The sequence below is a fragment of the Narcine bancroftii genome, chromosome 2 (genome assembly GCF_036971445.1).
Source record: "Narcine bancroftii isolate sNarBan1 chromosome 2, sNarBan1.hap1, whole genome shotgun sequence".
Classification (NCBI taxonomy): domain Eukaryota; kingdom Metazoa; phylum Chordata; class Chondrichthyes; order Torpediniformes; family Narcinidae; genus Narcine; species Narcine bancroftii.
The window spans coordinates 319,234,925-319,261,639 of record NC_091470.1 but is presented as its reverse complement, the minus strand read 5'-3'; the positions used below and the strand labels follow the sequence as shown (position 1 = coordinate 319,261,639).

At 40.3% G+C, this 26,715-nt stretch overlaps 1 protein-coding gene across 2 annotated transcripts in view; it reads left to right on the top strand.

Annotated features, from left to right (window-relative positions):
- Positions 1-26,715, top strand: part of sdc2 (syndecan 2) — a 111,647-nt gene that overhangs the window by 61,822 nt on the left and 23,110 nt on the right. Inside the window, exon 1 of one of the 2 annotated variants that reach the window (XM_069921796.1) lies at positions 15,051-15,131. The exons of the other annotated variant lie outside the window; for it this stretch is intronic. Within the exon in view, the coding sequence (XP_069777897.1) occupies positions 15,066-15,131 (66 nt within the window). The 5' untranslated portion in view covers positions 15,051-15,065. Of the gene's footprint in view, positions 1-15,050; positions 15,132-26,715 lie in introns of those variants that run through there. 2 annotated transcript variants of the gene reach the window in all.

The following is a 26,715-nucleotide window of genomic DNA, read 5'->3' as shown; positions in this document are numbered from 1 at the left end:
GCTGATTTGTCTGGTAATGTTGTTCACTGTGGGACATGCCCGGCAGACCAGACCACAAGAATAAGAAAAAAAGGACAGTAGAAATAGTCAGTTCTGATGTGAAGTAAAAGTGAGGTGTCTAAAGTTGAAGAATTCAAAGGAGTCTGGGAGGACTTGATCTATTGTTCTTGATCTGTTCAGAAGAACTCCTGTTTGTGAGTCAAACATTGCAGACCCAAAAGGCCTGGATACAGTAGACATCAGGATGTTTCCATTGGTGGATGAGGTTAGGACCACAGAGAACAGCCTCAGAATAAAAAGCTGCCTCTTTAGAACAAAAATATCCTCCGATAGAGGATAGTGAATCTGTGGAATTCGTTGCCACATACATCACTGCAGGGGTCAAGTCATTGGGTATATTTTAAGCAGAAATTGATCAGTTGATTAGTAAGGGTGTTACAGGGAGAAGGCAGGGAAATGGGATTGAAAGATAAAACACATCAGCCATGGTTCTCATGGCAGACCAGACTTGGTGGGCTGAATGGTCAAATTCTGCTTCTTATGGCCTCAACCCCATTTTCAGGACTAATGTTTTGATACACTGGTGCTTCATGTTGGTGCTGGCTTTAAACAAAGACCCTGTGAACTTGTTGAGATTGAGTATCTTGTGTTTGGAATAATATTTATCCTCCAATCAGTATTACCAAACTATTCCCTTCACCCATAACTGATAGTTATGTGCACATCAGCTGACTGTTGGCCTTCATTGCAGTAACTACAGTATAAAAATAATTTGTGATTTGAAAAGTACAGATAGACTGAGGGCTGGAAAGGTGTGGGTGAAAAGTGAATCTTTTATAAATTGGAGTTGTTTGTCCATGGTGCATTAGAATTTAAGCCCAGAAACGAACTTGCTATTCTCTTCTGCATTTTTTTCCCCTTTTCACTGTGGAGCCTATTGATACTATTTCAGAGAATTGGTAGAAGTGTGAAAGTGTTGCTTTGTGATCTGGCACAAACTGATGGATGCAGAGCAAACTGGTTTAAATATCTGTCATCAATGATTGGGCAGAAAGGGTCAAATGTGTGAAATATGACACTTGGCTCAAGCTTTGAGGAATGTATAGAACTGTAATTGTTACAAACCTACCCAAAGAGTATCATCACATTGTGTAACAAATCCTGAGGAGTGAATGACACTGAAGAGGTATGTCATCTCGGGGGTTGAGAGAAGGAAGGAGAAACTTTATTTATTTTTGTTTCAAGCTTCCTGTATAGTTAAATATTAGCACAAGTCTCGTGTACATACAGTATACATTGGTTTAGTTAATGCATAGTTGAAGAATCTTAGGACTGATTTTGTTTTGATGTTTGGGATCTAAAACAGGAAGAAACATAGAAGCCATTTCCTGCACAATTTAATGCAGTCATGTTCTGAATGAGCTACATGAAATCTGAGCACAAGTGATCTGTTGTGAGGCTGCTGGGCTTGGAATGTGGTGCCTGCCCATAGAATGTTGGTCTGTTTTGAAAGCAATTGATTTCTCTTTTTCTTTTTCCACTTGCAATATCTTGCAGGCATAATGAAACAAAAGATGTTTTTAAGTTGAATTTTTAGATCAAAATCCAAGCTTCTCTCAGGCAATAGTTTATTATAATATTTACATGCCTTCTGTTTCTAATTACTTAGCAAATTAATTGCTAAGAATTTAATCTGCCTGAATTCTATCTTGGAGAAAGTTTTCGACCTGTAACCACAACTTGAAATGTGGTTCCAAACTTACTGATGCTGGTTCCCCAATTACCAAGATCAAACCATAGAAGTTTGCCAAATCAAAAATGAGCTAATTTCCATTCTCTTTTGCTCATTGCCCCACGTACCCACTGTGGCTTTCTTTAATTTTAAAGTTGGTTGAAGTTGAATGCAGAGTACAAATGCTTTTAACAAGAATTTCAACTTTGACAAATTTAAATATCTGCACAGTATTTTCAATGAAGAGTTTAACCTGTTTATTCAAATGATGTGATGCTTGAAATTGTTTTTTTGTCCTTTTGAGATTTATGGTTTCTTTTGGATAATTGTTGTGTAGTGTATCCAAGTTTGCCGTTGCCACTAAATTGAGTGGAAAAGCAAATTGTTCAGACGATACGGAAAGTCTGCAGAGAGATATATAGATAAGTGAATGGGCAAGGGTCTGGCAGGTGGAGTTGATTGTTGGTAAATGTGAGGTTATCCATTTTGAAAGGAAAATGGGAAGATCAAAATACTATTAATATAGCACGTGATTGCAGCATGCTGCCATGCAGAAGGACTTGGGAGTGCTTGTGCAGGAATTGCAAAAGTTTGGTTTGCAGATGCAGTAGGCTATCAAGGCGGCAAATTTAAAGTTGACCTTTGCTAAAGGGATAGAATTTGGGAGCAGGAAAGTTGTGCTGCAGGTGTACAGGGTACTGATGAGGCGACATCAGGAGTACTACATGCAGTTCTTGTCCCCTTACTTGAGGCAGGATGTACAGGTACTCCCAGGCATACTGGATGAGTGGTCATATCTCAGAATGGATGTTTGGCGGGAAATTGCCCTACCCATCATACTGAATAGTAAAACTATAGATTTTCTTCCATTCTGTATCTCCAAATGCTTCTCATTCTCTCTGTTGCTGCAGCCCCTGAGTACCATGCTGACTCTACTGGCCTCTAAAATCTGTCTGACCATCAGAATATTAAGCAACAGAATCAGAAAAATTGGGGCACAATGAGTTAAAATGTGAATAATCTCAATAAGGGGGCCACCAAGACCAGCTCTCATGAGAGGATGGACACCAGCCAACATGTTAGCCACAATAGATATGCAATTAGTGAAAATTGGGCCTAAATTTTATACTTTTAATTTTATTTCTTTTATAAATTGCAGATGGATGCAAGTCAGATAGGTTGCAAGTCAGGGAGTACCTGTCCTGGCTTTGGAGGCAGTGCAGAGGAGGGCCACCAGGAAGGGGTTAGCCAATGAGGAGAGATTGATTCATCTGGGACTGTACTCACTGGTATTTTGAAGAAAGAGGGGATCTTATTGAAACATAAAATCATGAAAGGCAGAGATCAGTTCAAGGTAGGCAAGTTGTTTCCATTTGATAGGAGTGACTAGAACAAGGGGACATAGCCTCAAAATTCAGGTTAATAGATTTAGGATGGAGGAATTGCTTTTTCTAGAGGGTGGTGAATCCGTGGAATTTGCCGTGCATTGAAGCAGTGGAGACTACCTCAGTAAATGAATTGAAGACAAGGTTGGATTATTTTTACATAGTAAGAGAATCAAGATGTATGGTGGAAAGGCAAGTAGGTGGAGATGAGTCTCATCAGATCAGCCATGAATGGCAGAGTAGGCTCGATAGGCAGGATAGCCTACTCTTGCTCATCTTCCTTGTGCTCCTTTCTCCAGAAGGTATGAATGAGATGTTGCACAGTAATTTTCCTAAAACTCTTAAAATGGCTTTACTTCACATGTGAACTGTGACCACAGGTATCAGACAAATGCACAACAGAGGCAGCACTCTTGTACACTAAATATTTACTTCCCATCTTGCTTAATTTGGGCAAGAGTTTCAGCATGTTTTTTTCTGCTCCTATTTGCATGGCATTTAGTCCAGTGTATTTGAGAATGTAAGTCCTTAATACTTTCCACAATCCACCGCTTTGGTATCAGCAAAAGCTTTACTTTCTGGTGGTATCCCTGCCAGAATTATAATCCAGCATGAGTCATCTCATTGAAACTTGCCTTCTTCCAAATTGGATTCAAATGTTTTCTGGCTCAATGTGGCACCAAACCTGGATGTTTTCTGGCTTTTGAAGTTTAGCTGTCCATTGATGACTTTCAATGAGATGCAGATGGATGTAGATTTTGAACATCTGTTGTGATTTCTGGTCCTAGCAGATGGCTTGAGTACCAGTATGAGGTCCTTGGATCCAAGTTCTAGAATGCACAAGTAACCAGTTTCTAAAGTACATTTCAAATAAATGATTATAATGTGCCATGATAAAGCACTTCATGAATGGAAAACCCTAACTGGTATTATAAAGGTCATGTGATTAAGAGGATGAGTGAAAGATTAAGCCTTGATTACTCAAGGCACAATAACTAACAGTAGAGCACTCAAAAATCAGATGTTGAGACTGGAATGTTTGGCTGCGGTTGCTGGAGGACATCACAAAGATTGGGGGTTGGGGGGGTTGTGGGAAAAGGGAATGGAAAATGAAATTGTGGAAGAATTTGAAGTTTATATATTCAAGGTATTGCCCAACCAGGAACCAACAGAGTTCAGCAAGCATGGTATTGATAGATGAGTTGGGGTATGGATAGTGGAATTAAAAGGTGTTCAGATTAATGAATAATATAGGACATTAGGTTCCAGACATACCTACCATCAACACTATCAGGACCAGCCTTGGCTATGAAATTTACCACACTGCATAGAGCTTTTACTTTAAAATGTGGTTGCAATTCTGTATTATCAGCACTCTTGTAATTTATAGTTGTAATTTTATTTTGCCACCACTTTAAATTTTCAGTCAATTGTTGAGTAACTTATTGGCCTCCTGCATGTGTGGCCAGTGATTTTTTAACCCTTGAGTTTGTTGGAAGAAAATGCAGACCAAATGTATGAATGGGGATACTCATACATTTGTTGGTGCTCTTCAGTGGGAGAAACACAGAGTTAGGAAATGGAGGAGCCCCAAAGTTTGGGCTTTATTTCCATCAAATGTTTTTCAAGTGAGCTGGCTCCAGATTGGTTGTTAAAGTTGATTTTTCATTTGAAGTTCACAACAGTTGTATCAGATAATTTTTAAAAATCATATTTAAATTTCTGAGTTCCATTTTCTTTCAGGCAATGAAAGCCAACAGAGAATTATCAGAAGTGTGTGGCATCAGATTTTTTGATTATACTTTCTTGCCACACAACCTCACACTTTCTCAAAAGTGTGGGAGGCTGCATGGCAGCTGTGGTCCATGAGGTAAATCTAGATTCTTTGATATGCAGTAAAATCCCTGATATCCGGAATTCAAGTAAGTAGCAAAAAAGAAACAAGGAAACCAATCAATAAATAAATAATAACTGAATAAATATAAATGTATTTAAAAGTTTAAAATTGTACAAGGAAATGTTCTCTGAAGCAAAACATTCAGCCGCAGAATGTCCTGTTTCAATAGAGTTTGAATAAAATGGCAGCTCCCCCAAAGTGTCTACCTATCCCTGCCTAGAAAGTCTTTATCCTTATTCATATCAAGTATATTAGTAAGACTTTATCTGTACACTTAGGTGGGGGGGGGGGGGGGCGGGGGGGGTGGTTAATTATGATGGTGGCACAATTAGCAGTGTTTATATCCAATGCCAGCAAATAGGAGTCTAACAAATTTTGTAAATTACAGGAATTACTTGATTAAAGTGAACTTTGAATAATTAAGGTCTACATTACTGATTCCCCCCCCCCCCCCCAAATTACTTTGCATTTTGCACTCTTTTAAACTGCCTATTCTTAATGCACATTAAGTTAGGCAATGTAAGAGTGTGTCTCAGGCAACTGGGAAAAAAACCCCACATAACCAGGATCCCCAATCCCTGTAAGTCCCGAATACCAGTAATTTTATTGTATTGTCAATGTTTACTTGCTGTTACATTGCTTGCTAGTAGTCAACTAGTGAGAAAACTGTTGGAACACTATATAGAAAATGGACAGTACATGTTGCATCCCATCCTCCTACATTGTTTTTGTCTGCAAAAGGTACCAGTTGAGTACAAAATGTCTGAAACTTTAGTTTTTAGTGATTGCTCAGAATATATCATATTGAGATTACTTCAGATTGAGAAATTCCTATTGTCCTTTCTTAGTTGAGAGAAACATAACTAAAGATTATTTTATCCCTCCAGCTTCTCTTTGTGGCTTTGTCACCGCCTCTATTCCAAGATCACATGATAAAAGAACAGAAATAGGCCATTTGGCCCATCAAGCCTGCTCTGCAACTCCACCCTGAGCTAAACCATTCTCACATCTAGTTCCATTTTCTGGCCTTATCTCCATATCCCTTGATACCTTGACTATTTAGATACTTATCAATCTCTTCCTTAAACTCCCCGAATGATCAGGCCTCCACTGCTGTATGTGGCAATGAATTCCACAAATCTGCGACCCTCAGTTAAGGAAATATCTCCTGTTTTAAATGGGTACCTTCCAATTCTAAGATTGTGCCCTCTTGTCCTGGATTCATCCCCCAAGGGAAATATCTTATTCACATCTACTCTATCCAATCCCTTCAGCATTCTAAATGTTTGAGATTTCCCCTTTCATTCTTCTATACACCAATGAATACAGTCCATGAGCCGATGAATATTCCTCATATGCATTCCAGGAATAATCCTGGTAAATCTTCTGTACTCTCTCTCCCAACATCATTACATCTGTTCTAAGAGGCCCAAAATGGCACACAGTACTCCAAATGAGTGCCCCATAAAGCTTCATCAACACCTCTTGTACACTATTCCTCCTGAAATGAATGCCAACATAATATTTGTTTTCTTTACTGCTGATCCAACCTGGTGGTTAACCTTTAGGTTATCATGCACAAGAACCCTCAAGTCCCTTTGCACTTCGAATTTTGAATTTTCTCCCCATCCAAATAATAATCTGCCCGTTTATTTCCACTTTCAAAATGACAACTGTACATTTCTCAACAGTGTATCTCATCTGCCATTTCTTTGCCCATTCTCTGCAATCTTTTGGTTTCTTCAACACTTAACCACAAAACCATTAAATCTATAATCTAAATAACCAGCATACGTGGTAAAAAGAAGCCGTTCCAACACTGACCCCTGAGGACTACCACTAGTGCCTGGCAACCAACCAGAACAGGATCCAATTATTCCCATCCTTTGCTTTCTCCTCATCAGCTAAAGCTCCACCCAATCTAATATCTTTCCTGCAATTTCATGGGCTCTCATCTTATTAAGCAGCCTCTTGTGCAGCATCTTATCGAAGGCCTTCTGAAAATCCAAATACACAACATCTACAGCCTCTCCCTTGTCGATCCTACTTGAGATTACCTCAAAAAAAAAATTCTAATTGGTTGATCATGCCGAATCTTTCCCTCATGAGACCATGCTGGCTTGGACCAATCACGTCATGCACCTCAAGGTATTTCATAACCTCATCCTTGAGGATAGACTCCAATAACTTTCCAACTACTGACATCAGACTAATAGGCCATTCATTTCTTTTTTGCTGCCTCCCTCCTTTCTTAAAAAGCAGAACTACATTTGTGACTTTCCAGTGCCTCCACAATGGCCAGCCCACCTCCTTCAGAATCTGTGGGTGCACCTTAAGCTGGGAGAGGTATCTTTAGTCCATTTAGCTTACCATGTACTATTTCTCTAGTAATCTTAACTGTACTTAATTCTATTCCTGAGACCTCTGACTATCAGGTATATTGCTATTGTCTTCCTCAGAGAAGACTGACACAAAGTGCTCATTTTGCCATCTTTGTTACCCATTATAATTTCTCCAGCACCATTTTCAATCGGTCCTATATCTATCAGTCTCTTTTTTATTCTTCAGTAAAAGGTATTTCCCAATATACAACCACAATTGGGACTGAAGGATGGGTTATAACTCAAGTTGGATACAAGTCTGTTTCACCCCAATGCACATGACTTAACGAGGTTTTAAAGCAATTTAAAAGATTTTCAATAAATGAATTTTTAATGATGAATGTCAACATATGTACAGTATCTTTAATAAAGATACTCAACATATGAACTTCTAGTAAATAAAGTAATTGGGAAGCAAGGCCCACTGTATGCAATACTTTTAATACAAAATGACATGAAACCAGGTGACAGTGTGAATTGTGAGGAGAATATTAGGAAAATGAAAGGGGAATTGGACAGGTTAGGTGAGTGGGCGGGTGCATAGAAGATGCAGTTTAATGTGGATAAGTGTGAGGTTATTCACTTTGGTGGCAGGAACAGGAAGGCAGATTATTATTTAAATGGAGTCAAGTTAGGGAGTGGGGAAGTGCAACATGATCTAGGTGTACTTGTACATCAGTCATTAAATGTTAGCATGCAGGTTCAACAAGCTGTGAAAAAGGCAAATGGCATGTTGGCCTTTGTAAAAAGGGGATAAGAGTCTAGGAGTAAAGATGTCCTTCTGCAGTTGTACAGGGCCCTGGTAAGACCAGACCTAGAGTATTCAGTCCATTTCTGGTCACCTAATTTGAGGAAGGACATTCTTGCTATTGAGGGAGTGCAGTGTAGATTCACAAGGTTAGTTCCTGGGATGGTTGGATTGATACATGCTGAAAGGTTGGATGAACTGGAATTTAGAAGAATGAGGGGAGATACGATTGAGGTATATAAGATTATTAAGGGATTATACATGATAGAAACTGATTACATGTTCCCGATTTTGGGGGAGACTAGGACTAGGGTTCATTGTTTAAGAATACAGGGAAGGCCCTTTAGGACAGAGATGAGAAAAAGTTATTTTAGCAAGAGAGTTGTTGGTCTGTGGAATGCTTTGCCGCAGAGGGGGGTAAAGGCAGGTTCTCTGGATAAGTTCAAGAGGGAGTTAGATAAGGTTCTGTGGACAGAGAAATTGAGGGTTATGGGGAGAAGGCAGGGACAGGGTACTGATAGTGGAAGATCAGCCATGATCCAAATGAATCATGGTGCTGACTCAAATGGGCTGAATGGTCTACTCTAGCACCTATTGTCTATAAACATTTTGGTCTTGTGTGGATGGACAACTCATAGGTTGAAAGTAGAGGATTACCTGTATTTTTTTAAAAATACAAACTTACGTTATTTGCATTTCATAATTCATTTTCTTTCCTACTGACTTTCTGTAAGTTTCAGTTAAGTTTTTTCCCCAACTAATTTTTGATTCCTTGTATGCCCTCCCTTTTGTTTTCATTTTAGCCTTAACCTCTTGTTACTCACATTTGTGCCATTTTTCCATTCATAATTTTCTTTTTTCTTGGAATGGATCTATCCTGCAATTTTGTAAAAATTTCTTGCAGAAATATCATCCAATTCTGTTCTGCCATTCCTTCATCTAGCTTACTTTTCTGGTCAACTTGGGCTAGTTCCTCTCTCATGCCACTGTAATTTCCTTTTTTCCACTGAAATACTGACACACCTGAAATCAGCTTCTCCTTTTCAAATTTAAAACGGAACTCAATCATATTATGATCACTACTTAAGGATTCACTTACCTTTAATTCTCTAATCACCTCTGGTTCATTACACATCACCCAATCAAAACTGCTGATCCCCTGCAGGGCTTATAGGCAAGGTGTTCTAAAAAGCCATCCCTTAGGCATTCTACATACTCTCCTGAGATCCAGTACCTTCCTGACTTTCCCAGTCCCCTTTCATGTATAAATCCCCTATAATTATTTTGACATTTTCCTTCTGACCTGCTTTTTCTATTTCCAGCTGTAGTTTTTTTTTTAAACTTTATTTAAGATTTTATAACATGAATAACATAGGATTACATTAAAAAAAATTAAGAATAAAATAATAAAATTACAATACAATATCAGTAATCTAAATAAACTATACCCTTCCCAATAATTATTACACATTAATAACCCAACTCAAATTAGTCCAACCCCCCCTTCCCCCCAAAATAAAGAGTGAAGAATTAATAAAGTTAATAATATATGAGAAAAAAAACCAAAAACATAACTGATTAAAATACTAACAAAAAGAAAAGTAATTAATACTAAGATATCAGACTTAAAAAACATATTTAAATCAAACTTAAATGCATATATTTAACAAACGGAGTTAAGATCAAACATATATTTAACTCAAACTTAATATAAAAAAATTAGTAAAGTTAGTAACATTATCTATCAAAAATTCTGAAACAATAATCAATTCTTAAAAAAAATTGTAGCATGAAAAAAAAAAGATGAAAAAAAAACTCTCTATAGAGATAAACCTTCACCAAATATCAACTAACTTCACATCTATCATATTAGTCACATAAACCACCATCTTAAAACAAAATTCAAACCTCATTAAGCATTGTACAATTCAATTTTAGTACTCTTCCACCATTTTTCCCTTTTACTCTTGAATAGTTATCCAATAAAAGCTCCAATACCACATTTAAATATCCCCAATCATTACGTTAAAATTCAGATATCCAAATAATAAACACATCTACAACGAAATCTATACCTTCAACAAATGGAGCATAAACCACAAACAAAATTCAAGCCTCATTAAGAATTGTATAATTCAATTTATAACTTTCACCATTATTCCCTTCGTTCTATAACTAAAATAGCAAAATAATATACACCAGAATTATCACTCCTTTCACCTTAAAGTTAAAGAAATATAAAAAAAACTTATCCATCCCATTCACATTTAAATTTCAGATATTCCTTATCTACTGAATAAACTTTACAAAAAAAACCACATCAATTTTTAGTTTTTTAAACAATCAAATACTTTCTTATGCTTTTTTTTATATTTAAACAAAAAAAAAACCCCTTCACTCTTTAATCTAATAATACAAAAAAAAGGAAAAAAAACAGGTAGGAGGTTAAAAATATCCCCTCCTGTCTAAACCGCGCAATGCGGTAACTCCCAAAAAAAATGGGTGTGAGATAACTCACACGTAGCAGATGACTTTCAGGAAATAGTGCCTATCCTGTTCTCTCCCCCAACTCTCACTTCATCTTAAACTAACATCATCATTATTTAATATCCCTTTTTTTTTAAAAAAAAGCATTAGAAAAAAAAGGACAACTCTTCTTTTAATCAGCTCCAACTGCCGAATCACCATTACAACCATTCCTTCTTGGAGCACGGCTCTTTTCTTCCATCTCTTGTCTCCTTAGAGATCGTGGCGGACTACGTCTCTGTTGAAACTGAGTAATTGGCAGCTCTTGAGCAAATGCTATAGCTTCCTTTGGAGAATCAAAGAACTTTGGTTGGCAACCATCTTGAAAAACCTTCAAAACAGCTGGATATCTAAAGGTTGCCTTGTAACCTTTCTTCCACAACAACTCTTTAGCAGGATTGAATTCCTGTTGTTGGAACATAACTTCTTGACTCAAATCCGCATAGAAGAAAACTCGATTATTTTGAATCATCAAGGGTGATTTTCTCTGTTGTGCATTTCTAATAGCCACTCGTAAAATTATTTCTCTGTCGTAATAATTCAAGCAACAAACCAAAACAGGTCTTGGACTTTGACCTGAAATGGGTCTTCTACGCAAGGCTCTGTGAGCACGTTCCAGTATTATACCTTCCGGGAAACGTTCTTGACCCAACACCTGCGGAATCCATTCAGTAAAAAATTTTCTTGGGTCTGGTCCCTCCATACCTTCCGGCAAACCAATAATCTTTATATTGTTCCGTCTGGATTGGTTTTCCAAATAATCAATCTTTTTCACTAAATTTTTATTTTGAGTTTGTAAGTCTTCGACCATTTTGGTCAAATCAAAAACTTGATCCTGTATTTCGTCTATATCTTCTTCACACGAATTAAATTTATCTCTCACTTCAAGCTTAAAAACTCCAAACTCAGCCATCTGTTGAGAATGTATTTTCACCAAAGTATTAAACCTAGTACCAAGTTCAGTCATAATCTTGGATAATCCCTGCATTGTATAAGATAATTTAGATTCAAGATTCACAAAAATCTTTTCAATTGGAAGAGATTTTGGCTCAACAGATTCCTGCTTCTTCTCCAAAGGATCTTCTATTCCTTCCTTCATTCTGGTTGCCTTCCTTGTAGTATGACTGCATGTGGAAACCCCAGCCACAGCCTCTCCAGCAATGACTGGAGGTCACTGGCCGGGGTTTTCCCCAGTCCATAATGTATTAAATTCTCCCAGTACATCAAGTTGTATAGGTTCTTGTATCTCAAGAGATGCAGTTTGCAGCACCACCTCTACAGTTGACAAATGCCTTTGAGTAACTCTTTGTTCTAAAGGCTGTTTGGCACCCTCTTTAGGGGGCTCTACCGATGTAACATAGAGCTCTATATCCGAACACTGTACCTCTCTCCTGGGATCCATTTCACGCTGAATCCCGGTGTCTTTCCTGTAGGTAGGCTCCAAAACTTGAACTTTTGGAAAATGTAGTTTTTTGATGATCTGTTGTCGTTTTTTTTTGCTCTTTTCCACCAATTGTACCATCATAAGTTAAATTAACAGCACTGAAATTATCTAAACTTTTAAAGAATTTTAACGGGCATTTCTAGACAAAACAATAAAATAGAGTCAGGAGAGGACTGGAAGGCATGTCTGATCCTTACGCCATCTTGCCACGCCCCTATTTTCAGCTGTAGTTCACTTCCCAGCTGCTGTTTGGCAGCCTGGATATAACTGCTATGAGGGTCCTTTTACCCTTGCGATTTCTTAACTCAACCCATAAGGATTCTACCACTTCTAACCTGATGTTCCCTCTTTCTAGGGATTTAATATCATTGCTTACCATTAGAGCTACACTACCCCCTTTATCTACCTGCCTATCTTTTCTATACACTGTATCCATGGACATTCAGCTCCCAATCGCATCCATCATTAAAACATGTCTCAGTGATGGCCATAATGTTATATCTTTTAATCTGTACAACAAGGTCATCTACTTTAATCCTAATGCTCTGTGCATTTAAGTACAGTACACTTAACCAGTATGTATTACCGATTTTTGCTATATTTCTATTGTACTGCAAGTGATCTTGTCTTTTCACCTGCCTGTCCTTTTTGTCATTGTTGCTGCACATTATTTTTGACTTTTTTGGTTTTCCTCTTTCTTGACCCTAACCCTTCTACTCTAATATCTTCACTCTCATTCTGATCCCCACCCTCCTGCCAAACTAGTTTAAACCCTCCCAACAGCTCTAGCAAACCTGCCTGCCAGGATATTGGTTCCCCCTTCAATTCAGGTGCAGCCTGTCAGTTTTGTACAGGTCAGAACTTCCCCAAAAGAAATCCTAATGATCCATAATCTGAACCCCAGCCTCCTGCACCAACTCTTCAGCCACGCATTATTCTGCCAGAACTTTCTGTTCATGACTCTCTGGCAGATGGCACATGCATCAATCCAGAGATTTCCATCCTTAAGGTCCTACTTTTTAAACTTTCCAAACTCCTAGTATTCCCTCTTCAGAACCTCATCCCTACTCATATCTATGTCATTGGTCCACATGTGGACCTTGACATCCAGCAGCTCACCCTCTCCTCCAGAATGCTATGAAGTCGATCAGACATCCCTGACCCTGGCAGGCAATATCAGAGAGCCTCAATCTTGTTCACAGGACCTCCTATGTGCTCATTTAATTAATGTCCCTAATTACAAAAGCTCCTCTCCCCCTTCCCTTCTGTGCCAGGGTGCGGGGGGGGGGGGGGGGGTGGTGGGGAAGAAAGAGCACAGCTTCTGTGCCAGAGACGTGACCATCTCGACTAATCTCTGGTAGGTCATCCCCACCAACAGCATCTAAAACAGTATACCTATAGATGATGGGAACAGCCACAGGGGTGCTTTGCACTGTCTGCTTATTTCCCTTCACTCTCCTGACAGTCACCTGCATCCTTGAAACTACTGTCTACAACTACCTCTGCCTCCCTCAAGATCCGCATTTCATCCAGTTCCATAACTCTTGCTTGTCAGGCACTACAGCAGGATGTACCTTTTGGAGTGTAATGTAGTCCCATATTTCAAAAATCCCACAATTTGAGCAATCCACTGCCCTAACTGACTCCATTATCTAAAGGATTAAACTAACTTACCTGGCCTTGCCTCACCTCGCCTCTTCTGGTAGCAAGCAAGCTTTCTCTGTTTCTGCTCACTGAAGCCTCTTAAACCAAAGCTTCAGTGCCCCACTCCTTTACTGAGCTGACCACTGGTTGCTCCATGAGCAACCCCTCCTTTTATTGGTCCCTGCCAATTAACTCAATTACTCAGTCACTCAATTCCACAAATGAACACTCTGCTTAACCCTTTTCCCTCTATGCCCTTTTTAAACTTCACTGAACTCCAACACGACTCACTCGCCGTGCCTCTGACTCCATTCTCCTTGACTGAAACTGAAAAGGTCCCAGCTCAACTCTAAACCCCAGCTTCTCTAGTTGATCCACATGGTTAAATTTCCTCATTCCTGGAATTTCTTGTGTGCCTCAACAAAATTCCGTGCATTTTATATTTTTCATAAAGTGTGGTGCCCTGAATTGGATACAACATTTTAGAAGCTTGTGAAGCAATATTTTGTAGAAGTTAATCAAGACTTTCTTGCTCTTATACTTTTGAATCCACTTATAAAGTCCAGGATCCTGTTGACTATTTTATTTGAACTACTTTCTGAACTTACCCTGCAGTTTCTAACAAACTATACGTGCATCCTGTGATCTCTGTGCCATTTTTGGAATTGTACGCTCTATATTGTCTCTTTTCATTCTTCCTGTGAAACTAACATTTCCAATTTTTCATCCACCACTTATCTATCATCCACTAGCCTGTCAATCTTTCTTTTTAAATCCATTCCTTTCTAAACTTCCAGGACTTGGATGTGCAGTGCACAATTTCCAAATTTGCACATAAGACAAAATTATCAATGCATGTTAAGAAAAGGAGTGATCTTCTTGTTGATTGGTAGACAGTGCACTTCTAAATAGTCAAAAATCACAGTTTTACTTTTGTTTTCTGTTGATTGGTCAATTTTATGTCCGTGATACTGTCCCCTTTTATTTCATGCTCCTCAATCTTGATGACGAGTCTATTATGTGACCTATCAAACAACTTCAGGCCAATAGTATATGTAGCAGTGAGACGAGGTTGTGACCTTTATGATGCTAGCTGACTTTTTGAGGCAGTGTCTCACACAAGTACATTCAATAGATGGACTTCAGAGCTTGTGATGGGCATAGCAATGTTTGGTACCTTCTGTATCTCTGGGCATTCGAATTACTAACCAGGCTATGATTTAACCATTGAGTATACTTTCCATCGTGCACCTGCTTGATGACATGCCAAATCTCCTCAGAAAGTAGAGGAGTCGGCATTCCACCTTCATGGTTGTCTCAGTGTGTCGGCTCCAGGAGAGGTCTTCTGATATATGGACTCTCAGGAACTTGAAGGTACAAGTACCAAACGAGGCTGCCAGTTAATGAAAGCTCCCATAGTGGGATAGTGAGGGGGTGAGGAAAAGTTTGCAGGGGAATCAGAAGAATCTGAATAGGCTGTTCTTGGGTGAGGCATGTTATTTTTGTATGGCAGCTATCAAGATCCTCCAGCACTGGAGCCATGGGGTCTTGAAAGGGAGGTGCAGTCTGAAAGTCCGTGACATGGGGAAATCCACAATGGTGTTTGCTCTTGTAGGTCAGAGGGAAAATAAGTGATTCTCTTTCCTTGAGTATGGAATTTAGGTGATCTTACAATTCTTACAAATTGAAAGATTGACAGTTTAGCCTCAGTAGCCCAGAGGATTCATTTTCAATTTTACTTTTTTGGCTCACTCATGTGAACCAAATCATTCACCCAGATGACCCAATGATACATAACATGTTCTCCTGTCTGTGGGTCAACATTACATTTGAAAGGTTGGAGACAACTTTTTTTTAAACATTCTGCAACTTGCCTGAGGGTTGCAGTTCCTATTTTTGTGAGGAAACTTAGACCGATTCTGGTCTAGACCGCAACAAGTAATCCAGTCAGGGCACAAGAGGTTGTATTTGAGGTCAGTGAACGTCCTTTTAAGGTATTCCTGATTCTGGGAAAATGGGATAAGTAGACATCAATTATGGACTAATTGTTGAGATTAGTGGGATTGGAAATGAATTTTGTTTATTGCACTACAATTGACCTTGAGAGAGTTTTGTGCTGAAATAAATTCTAAAACAAATAAAGATCCAGTTGAAAAGGTAGAAATCAATTTGTTTCTTCCCATTCCCCTTCCTTCCCTCCCACCCCCCCCCAAAAAAAAATTAGGCCCAATTTTGGGTTAAGCCAACTTTTCAACTGCAAATCACTTTTTTGAAGACCTGTGGATTAAATTTCCAAGGCACAGTGTCTATCTACATTGATTGAAACACCATCAGTTTGTAGTTTCCCTGCCCCAACACTGGATTCTTCATTTGTGGCTTTATTGGTTTCTGACAAAAAAAAAATCTGGTTTTGGAACATTCTGACCTCTTGTGTGGTAACTGTAGCTCCTGTGCTGTGTTTCTTTTTTAAGAAAATTATTACTTGTATTGAAAGGAAGTAGAAGATATTAAATGGTGCAGAGTAATTAGAAATACTTCACAGCTGTTGCATCATTTGACGTGTTCAGAATATTAATTCCCATAATGCTAGTACACTAAAATTCTACTGCTATTTTAATACTAATGATGGTAACTTTCCCTACTTCATTTGTATATTAGTTTACTTGCAGCATTCAAGGGAGAAAATAAATTGTGTATTTTTGAAATGGTCGCAATGCAGCATTCAGTTTGTTTATTACATGTTTCTCCACGTCAGTGAGATGACAGTGGGGTGGGTGGCAAATGACTGCCAGGAAGGTGGGGGGGGGGGACACTTTAAACAGAAAGGGAATAGAAAGAGCACAGGGAACAGGGAATTCCCTATGGGGCTACCTGTGAGTGCGTGACGTTCCCACTTATGTTTTGGTGGTAATTGAGGGATAATTATTGATCAGAAAGAACATCAAGAGTATTCCTAACTCTTTTTGGATGATGTTTTGGGGTCTCTGCATTCACTTGACAGGTTGGAACAGATTTAATTTCATTAGAAATTTAATATTTCCAATAAAGTAGTTCCATGCTAGAATATGATTGAGGCTCTGGAATGTGCTTGTCCACAAACTTAAAGTTTGACTTTTAAATTTAAAACTAGCTTTGCAAACATGGAACAGTTGATGATTTGTACTTGTTGCTTATAAAATCTTGGTGTTTCGCATTTTCTAGAATATAAGATACCTAGCTATCAAATAGTACAGCAAATGTGCGTGTGGGTAATCGATCAAGGCCCAATACTTGGCCCACAATAATTTTGTAGTTTGAAAAATGTTGGCACAGGGTCAAGAGAAACTATTAAATGCATTACAAATGCAGTTGTTTAAGGCAGTGGTTCTCAACCTTTTTTCACTCGGATACCACTTTAAGTAATCCCTTGTCATAGGGATTAGTAAGTGATTGCTGAAGGTGGTATGTGAGTGAGGAACAAAGGTTGAGAACATTGGTTAAAGGTGTAGGTTTATTAATGAATGGAAATCTGGGGAAGATATTCAGTCAATGTATCCTCTACTTTGGAAGAAAAGTTAACTGGTCATACTTAATCTAAAAGGTTGACAGCATAGGTAAATAATTAGAGTAGCTAATTTGAAGACTTTTTGCCTCGCAAATTACTATCACAAGCCAGACCCTGTGCCGGCTGTCCCCAATTACCCTTGAAAAGATCCCAAGTCACCATCTTGAACTTTTTCAGTCCTTTTTTTAATACAGCTGAATGCTTGCTTAAGAATATTTTGCTTTGATGAAGGTTTGGACTGGCAGATTTCCTCTTTGACAGACATTTTTTCCCCAGGTGGCTGTTGTGACAACATGTGTTTCATGATCTCTGTTACCTGGACTAACATTTTTAAATTATTAGCTCTATGGTGTCATTAGGCCTTTTCAAACTGCAGCATCTGGGTAGCCCGCCTAGGACCTGGGTGAGATTACTGCATAGTCGGTACCTCCCGTTCCCTTTAAACTGCAGGCTAATTTACCTGCTAAATTAATACCTGGAAATTTAAGGGGATTCCTGCCCTTGCGATGGCATGGTGAGTGATGCATCACGCACTCACAGGTAGCCCCACAAGGAATCCCCTGTTCCCTGTGCTCTGTCTATTCCCTTTCTGTTTAAAGAAAAGTGCCCCCCCCCCCCCCCCCGCTCCTGGCAGTCATTTGCCACCCACTCCACTTAACTCCCACCATTTAACTCCTGACTTGGCAGCAGGGGTGCAGTGCTGCCAAGTAGTGTTACCAGATGCCCAAATAATTAAAACCCCAATCAGGAACAAAAACCACCTCAAAAATAACAGGGGTGTTGCCTTGGTGTGCCACTGTCATGAATGGGGGAGGGGGGGTGCTAACACGACATGCCACTGCCTTGAACATGAGGCAGTAAGTGAAGCATTCAACGTCCCGCTGCCACAAGTTGGAGGGACGCTGCTGCCACGACGTGCAGCTGCTGCAAACTGGGGCGGGGGGGGGTGCTCTTGCGACATGCCACTGCCGCAAACAGAGGGTGGTGCTGTGACATGTGCTGCAACCTACCGGTCGGTGGGGGTGTTGCCACGATGTAGTGCTCCCGTTCGCGGTGACTGCTCAATGTGAAAGAAATAGTCATCTTTGTTACCCATAATCCCCCAAATCACTGGAACCACTGCCAGTGCCAGCCAGGGGTTCCCTGTGATACCTGCATGCAAGCACAAATGTCACGAGATTTACTGGGTGAGCTATTTTGCCCTTTCAATTTGGCAGAGGAGGACACCCGGTAAGTTTTACTGGATTCCTTGACCACCACTGAGGTAGGTCTGGGACCCGGGTGGATTTTGACAAGGCTTGCCTGATTTGGACCTTCCATATAGTGCAATCCCAGGGTCTTTAATCAAGTAAATTGCTTGTTTAACCCCATTTTGCAAGACAATTTACAAGGCTGGTCAGTCATGAAAGTATTAAGGAATATCTTCAGAGGACAGGATTTGCAGAAATGGCAAAACCTGAAAGTTGGGACAGCAGAAGCCGTGAATGATATTAAAAGTTGCATGGAATGGAATAAAACAAGTCTTACTTGAAAGTTTGTGCACATGTGAAATGCTTTAAGCATGATCATTCAGAGTATGTTGTGTTTTTCATAAGATTTTTCTTCTTTGTGTTGTTTCTTTGTACATCTTGGTTTCTCACCCCTAATCTCCCACATACTCTCAGTCAGTCATTGCCTCTATCGCGACACACCACATGCAGTTTCTGACTCCACTTCCCTGGTTGTGAAGGAGCACATGAACCAAGAGGAGTTTTTGCTGAACACCTGTCACCTGCTTATTGACTTCTCCTTCGCACTTACTAAGCTAACAGATTTCAAAGTTCAAGTCCAAAGTTAAGATTTATTGTCAGAGTACATATGTAGAATTGCATACAACCCTGATGGTTGACTAAGTATTATAACCATATAACCACTTACAGCACAGAACAGGCCAGTTCGGTCCTACTAGTCCATGCCGTAACAAATCCCCACCCTCCTGATCCCACTGACCAGAACCCGGTCCATATCCCTCCAGTCCTCTCTTTGAGTATTAATACAACCTTGAGTATTAATTAAGCAAAAAAATGCAAGGAGTAAGCTATGTAATTGTTCAAAATTATCTGCAAAACTATTTCCAGTCATTAATGGGAACACTATCAAATGAGCAGAGGATTATTAAAGAGGTGATTTTCTGCTTGAAATTCAAAAACAAAAATATTTGGTAATGTGTGGAAATTTTTTCTTGCCAAATCGATGATGGAAAATCACATTGCTGCTATGGAAAGTAAAGGAGCAAAAGAAGGAGGAATTCTTTCTTACTTGCTTCATCTTTTCAAAGAATGCCTTTCCACCACCAATAAACATATTCTCCAATCATTGCATCATTTTATGAAGTTATTTTTTGAAAAAAAACCCCATTTTCAGTAAAATATTAACTCACCATACAAATGTCACATCTGCAATTCTTTTTGTTGCTTCAAGCACAATGTCTTCAATCCTTAGGCCAGATCTTTAATTCTAGGTTTAATATTTGTGGAAGCTGTAGGAATATTGTCTCAGTCACTGGAGATATTAATAGACAACTTTATGCTGTTATTCCGTCTCAAAAAATGAGAACAAGTTGGACAAATTAGACTTTTTCATTGATAAATGAGTTTGTAAACTGTCCCAGATGCATCTAAACACCCAACCCCCCCCCCCCCCCCTGCTCACCACCACCATAGTGACACAAATTAAATTTGTAGTGTCTTGAGGATTACAATTATTTTATAAACTGCAATTCCAGTTTATCAGTGGGGAAGACTGAACTTGCTGAAGCATCAATGGTGAATTTTCTCATGGGTAAAATCTAATTACATTGCCATCATAATTCAATGCTTGGATTTTGACCCTCAGGGAGTTAGCTTATTACTGACTTCTACCAAGGCAGTGAAGTGTTTAACCAGGTTCACAAAGTAATTGGGCCTCTAATTCACACTGGCAATAATCACCGTTGGTGCAGTCAAGAATATGTGGTTTGACAAAACTTGTCTCACTGACTAATATTTTCACCATATTGGCATCCAGTATTGAGCCCTTCTAAGGAATGTTTTCACCCTTAATGAACAAAGCTTAGTATAGTTTGCCTTGGAAATTGAGCAATAGTTGATGCAGTGTTGCTTATTCAAGAATTATTTGCTTAATAGTTCAAGCAAAGTAGCTAAGGTTCTTCAATGCTTCTAAAAATTGCCTTGTAATCTGGAGTCCAAAAGTTGTTCCCAAATATTGCCTAACTCTTGTGCATAAGAATTTAATGTAGCAACATTTGCAAGTCCAAAATAGTAATACTGTATGCAAAAAATCAAACTATGTTTGTAATGGATGATTTGTATTGTACTTTTACTGTTTTGCAGCAATAAATTTAACTTGTATTATTAAGGTTCTAAAAAAGCACTTCAGAGAAGACTGCATCTAGGGGTAGCTTTGTGTCTCCTGGGTGATTACTTGTATAATCATCTTGAGGAGGACCAATAAATGTGATTCTACCTAAATGATGAGAAAGGAAATCAAAGTAGATCCTACTGCCTCCTGTGATCCCAAACCTATGGCCCATGACCTCCTGTCAGGTCCAGTAGTGAATCTAAGCTCGAGGCATCCAAGGCTCCATCAGTCCCTGGCTACGAACTCCTGACAGCACCCAAGGCCTTTCAGGAGCCCTGCTCACCTTTGACACTCGCATGAATTCAGGTTCACAGAAGCCATTTGGCTGAGGACTGATGTGAGGCTGTCAACAGCCAAGCTATATGCTGATTAACTGCTGTGGTCTCCCTACCCTGTAGGGTCTCCTAGGCTCCTTTGGCAGAACGATATACTCCTGTTCTGGTGCTCTGGTGCTTCTAGAGCTTGCAACTTTTCAGATTGAGGCTGTTAAACATAAGCACAGGAAGATGTCTCTGAAGGGACTCTCCTTTGATTAACTGCTGCTGACTGTGTTCTTTAGGCATTTCAAGGCTGTATGGGGTTATTGAGTGGGAAGGGTGGGCAGAAGGCACCCACAGAGGAGCACTGGCTGTCTGTGTCTCCTCTTCCTGCTGGCATTCAACACCATCATCCCCTCAAAGTTGATCAGCGAACTCCAAGACTTGGAACTCAATAACTCACAGTGAAGATTGGTAAGAATATGTCCGCCACAATCTTCATCAGTACCAGAGCACCTCAGGCCTGCATTCTTAGCCTCGTGCTCTACTCGCGTTATACCCATGACTGTGTGGCTCATTATGACCATCTACAAATTTGCTGGAAATACGATGGTAGTGGGTTGTATAAAAATGGGACAAGGAGTCAGCATTCACATGGGAGATTGAAAACTTGGCAGAATGGTGCACCAGCAGAAACCTCGCACTCAATGTCACTCAGCACTAATGTCACCATGAAGAAAGCAAGAGCAGAGTCAGCTGCCTCAATGATTATCGCCCAGTAGCATTTGCATGGTACCTGAGTAAAGATATGGGCCCTCTGCAATTTGTCTACTGCTGCAATTGCTCCACAACAGATGCAATCTCACTGGCTCTCCACTCAGCTCTGGATTACCTGAACAACAGCAACACATACATCAGGTTACTCTTCAATGATTACAGCTCAGCTTTCATCACCAGTACTGTTCAATAAGCTCCAAAATCTGGGCCTCCAACTGGATCCTTGAATTCCTCATCGGAAGACTACAGTCAGTATGTTAGAAGCAACTTCTCCTCTTCGTTGATCAACAGAGGCATACCTCAAGGATGTGTGCTTTAGCCCATCCTTTACTCTTCTCTACACACATGACTGTGTAGCTAGGCACTATTCAAATACCACCTATAAATTTGCTGATAACATTACAGTTTTCGGTAGAATCACAGGCGTCAAATGTACAGGAGTGAGATCAGCTTGTTGAATGGTGTCACAACAATAACAGTAGCAAAACTAAAGACTTCAGGATTGTGGTGCTAGATGAATTGCAGTGGGCCCAGCTCTTTACTTAGGTACAATACGAATGCTACTAAAGTAACCAAGGCAGCTCACTCTGCTCTTGATCACATAAATCAGGAGAACACGTACCAGTCCTCATTGAGGGGTCGGTCAGCAGTGGAAAGAGTTTAAAAAGTTCAAGTTCCTGGGTGTCAACATCTGTGAAGATTGGTCCTGGGGGCTTCATGCCGATGTCACCATGAAAAATTTGCCAGTTCCAACTTCATTTGGAGTTTGAGGAGATTTGGTATTTGTCACTGTGGAGAACATTCTGACTGGCTGTATCACAGTCTGGTATTGAAGTGCCAATGCACAAGACAGCAAAAGACTACAGAGTTTTGAACTCAGCTAGCACCATCATGGGTGTCATTCCATCAAAGACATCTACAAAAGGTGGTGTCTTAAAACAGCCTGTATCTCCAAGAACCGTCATTAGCCAGATCATGCCCGCTTCACACTGTTACTGTCAGGAAGGAGGTACAGGAGCCTGAAGACAAAAACCATACGGTATAAAAAGTTTCTTCCCCTTTGCCATTAGATTTCTGAATTAACAATGACCCACAGACACTATCTCACTTTCTCTTATTTTTGCAGTTATTTATTTTTTTAATGGAGTTCATAGCAATATTTACATTTGTAGCACTACTGCAAAATAATGAATTTTGTGACACGTTCATGACAATAGATTCTGATTCTGCATCATGACCTGGTATTGGGACACCAATACCTCTGAGCAGAAAGCATTGCGCACATCCCAAACGCTCTCTACCATCAAGACAATCTGCATGGAACACTGTTGTCAGTGAGCAGCAACAATCATCAAGGATCCACATCACCCAGGATATGCTCGATTCTCACGGCTGCCATCAGGAAAGAGGTATACGTGCAGTGATAGCAAGCATCTATATCATGCCCATCTTGAGCATCAATACATGATGGTGGTTCACTACTACTAATGGGGTATAGTTAAATTTATGATGGTTGTGAACATCTTTTGATTGTTGTTCAGGATTAGAAGTTAACCTCCAGAATTTAGTGATGTGAATTTGCCATCATTGATGCAAGGGAGCATGTGAGAAAGTAACTGCTCCTCTTGACTGATGTTTGCCAGTTGAAGCCAGTGAATTCACTTGACCATTACTTCAAAGGTAACTTGAACACAACAGTACGTGATATCTCAAGGTTTCTGTGATACAGCGGGTGACAAAATGTCACAAAACCGTAGTCTAAATATTTATTTGGAAAATTGATTGTAGGCATTCTGCTTCCTCTCATGGGAAGAATGGATTATGGAATATGTTGCCAGTATCTTTCTGACTGATTCACTTGTTACTTGGCTTCATCCCTATAGTATTTCCCTTGATTTAAAGTTATCACCATCCAATTGCTTTTCTTCCAAGCCTTTCTGGCTTCATATATTTTGGGGGAGGACAATAGAGCTGCTGCCTCAGTCCTGACATCGAGTGCTATCTTGAGTGGAGTTTGCACACCCTTTCTGTGACCGCGCAGGTTTCCTTACTGGGGAGGAATGGGGTGGGGGGTCTTGTTTCCTTCTCCAAAATCATGTGGGCTGGTAGATTAATTTGTCTGCTGTAAATGGTAGGACCATGGGTTAAACAAAATAATTTTGGAAGTAAAACATGAAAATCTGCAGACATCTTCGATGAAGTAAAAACACAATGCTGGAGAAACTCAGCAGGTCAAACAATGTCCTTTATATACCAAAGATAAAAATTACATAACTGACTTGAGCCCTTCATCGAGGTATGGAAAAATGTCAGCAGGTATCCGAGCAAAAGAGTGGGGGGGGGGGTGGTGGCGGCGGGCCGGTGGTCGCAAAGGCAGGAGGTGATAAGTGGAGAAGGAAGAGGGGACAACAGTGATCAAGGAGAGGAAGGATGGCTACAAAAAGGGAGGGAGGAGAACTTGAAAGGGGAAGGGAAGGAGGGAGGGGGGATAGGAGAGCAGGTTAGCAGAAACCGGAGAAATCGATGTTAATACCATCTGATTGGAGAGTGCCCAGACGGAAAATCAGGTATTCTTCCTCCAATTTGCAAGTGCTCTTGGTGAAACAGTACATAAGGCCATGGACTGACATGTGAGTATGGGAGTGTGACATAGAACTGAAATGGTTGGCTACTGGGAGGTGCAGACACAGCAGAGGCGCTCGGCGAAGTGATCTCCCAATATGCGCCCAGTCTCTCTTCCATAGAGAAGACCATAAAGGGAGCACTGGATGGAGTAAATCAGTCCTGTGGATAATCAAGTGAAGTGTTGCAACGCAGATTGGAAGATCGCTTCACTGAGCACCTCTACTCTATCCACACCAATGACAGACTCTTCCCAGTAGCCGAGCATTTCAATTCTGTTTCAGAGTCCCACACTCAAGTCTGTCCATGGCCTTGTGTACTGTCCCACCCAGACAACCTGCAAATTGGAGGCACTCTACAGTCATGGTTTTTCCTAACTTGCTATCCTCTATCCCCCTTCACCTAGCCTCCTTCCTCCCCTTGATCACTGCTGTGCCCCTCCCTTCTCCACCTATCACTTCCTGTCTTTGCGACCACCCCTTCCCCCCCCCCCCCCCCACACTCTTTTGTCCAAATGCCTGCTGACATTTTTCCTTACCTTGATGAAGGGCTCAAGCCCGAAACATCGATTATATATTTTTACCTTTGGTATTTAAAGGACAGTGCTTGACCTGCTAGTGTTTTTAAAATAGTTTTGGAAATGTTTTTTTTAAATTAAACTGAAGGTTCTTGTTAGCAGAATAGCCTGAAGGTGTGAATGACTGTTCCGAGGGTTCTGCGCAGATACTGATGTTCATCTTTAAGCATTGAGCCCGAGTACAGACAGCCTGATGTGGCTGTGCTGACAGTAAAATGTTTTGTCACTGTTTTGGGGTTTTCATCATTTCTGGTTCAAACTGCTGATCAAGATGAAATTATGGGCTTGGTGTGGAAGGAAGAAAAAGTCCAAATGGGATAAGCTCATGAGCAGCTTGTGGTAACAGAACTGGTTCTCACTGTGATTTCTTCGTCTGGCCCTCAGGGCTTGATGAGGCTCTTTACTAAGCTGATTGGACTCAAAGATTTGCAAGCATACATGCTGATGTAATCTAGTTACTAATGTTTGCAAAATAACTGCTTTGTTCAGCATGTACAAAATATGTGCTTTAAGTTGGTGTTTGTAACTTTTTCTGTTTGCCTGTGGAATGCTATAGGTTGCCTCAACTGAAATGTTGCATGTGTCTGCAATAGAGCTGCATTTCAGGAGAATGGCTAATTGCTACCTGCCATACATGCAAAATACACGAGAGAAATAGATGGTGTGAAAGCAATCTTTTTTACCCAGAGTAGGGGAATCAGTTTCCAGAGGACCTGGGCTTAAGGTGAGGAAATTTTGACAGGATCCTGAAGGATAACTTTTACTCTTTTTACACTAGGCGTTTTCACACTGCAGGTAAGAGGTATTCATACTTTGTCCCATAGAAATTCCCAGGAGCTCCTGGGCCTTTCATATCATGGTCCAAATTCCTAAGGATTTGCCCTCCCTGGAAATTTAGGGGGAGTCCCACCCCCCCAACCTATGACATGTTACGCACTCACAGGAGTAAGAGTAAGGCCCGCCCCATTGATGCCCGCCCGCTCCCCCCCCCCCCCCCCACACACACACTTCGGGCCTGCTTCGGCGCATCGCGCTGGTGATACAATGCAAGATGAATGGCCGATTCAGTTTCCCATAATCGCTCAAGCAGCTGGAACCACTCTAGGCAATATAACTGTGTGAGGGATTATGATTAATGAGGACACCCATTCATCCCAAATTGTGGTGCCATCACAACATGCGGAAGCAGCCCACTGTGTCAGGAGGTATGCATCTTTTAATTTTAATCGCCTACGTGACGCAGCTTGCAAGCACTGACATCACAAGGCTTCCCTGCTTGGCCATTTGGCTCTTCACACTTCAGGGAGAGAGTGGTCTGGGAAAATTTCCCAGGGCTGCATCCCTATCGACAAGGTATGGCCACAGACTGTTTAAAATTCCCAGGCCAACCTATTCACACTGCAAGTTTACGGGAGGGTTCCCGGGAAAATTTCTGGGGAATCTCCATTTTACAATGCAATGTGAAAAGGCCAACTGAAAAGCCAGGATATTGCCGTATACATGACCTATCTCTGGAAGCCAGCTTGCTTGTTCACACAACAGAAAAAATGCTGGGTCAGTGAGTCCTTTTACACAGCAAGCCGCTTCCCAGAGCAATAGAGGCAGAACATGTAGCAAAATGTCTAGTGTGATGTAAAACATGTACACCATGTAGTGGCATTTCTCTGTACACAATAATGATATATTTTGTTTTAATGGAACTCTTATCTAAAGCATAATTGTCCACAACGCTGAACGTCTTGGGGTTTTGAAACTTCTAATTGAACTATAGGTATATGATAA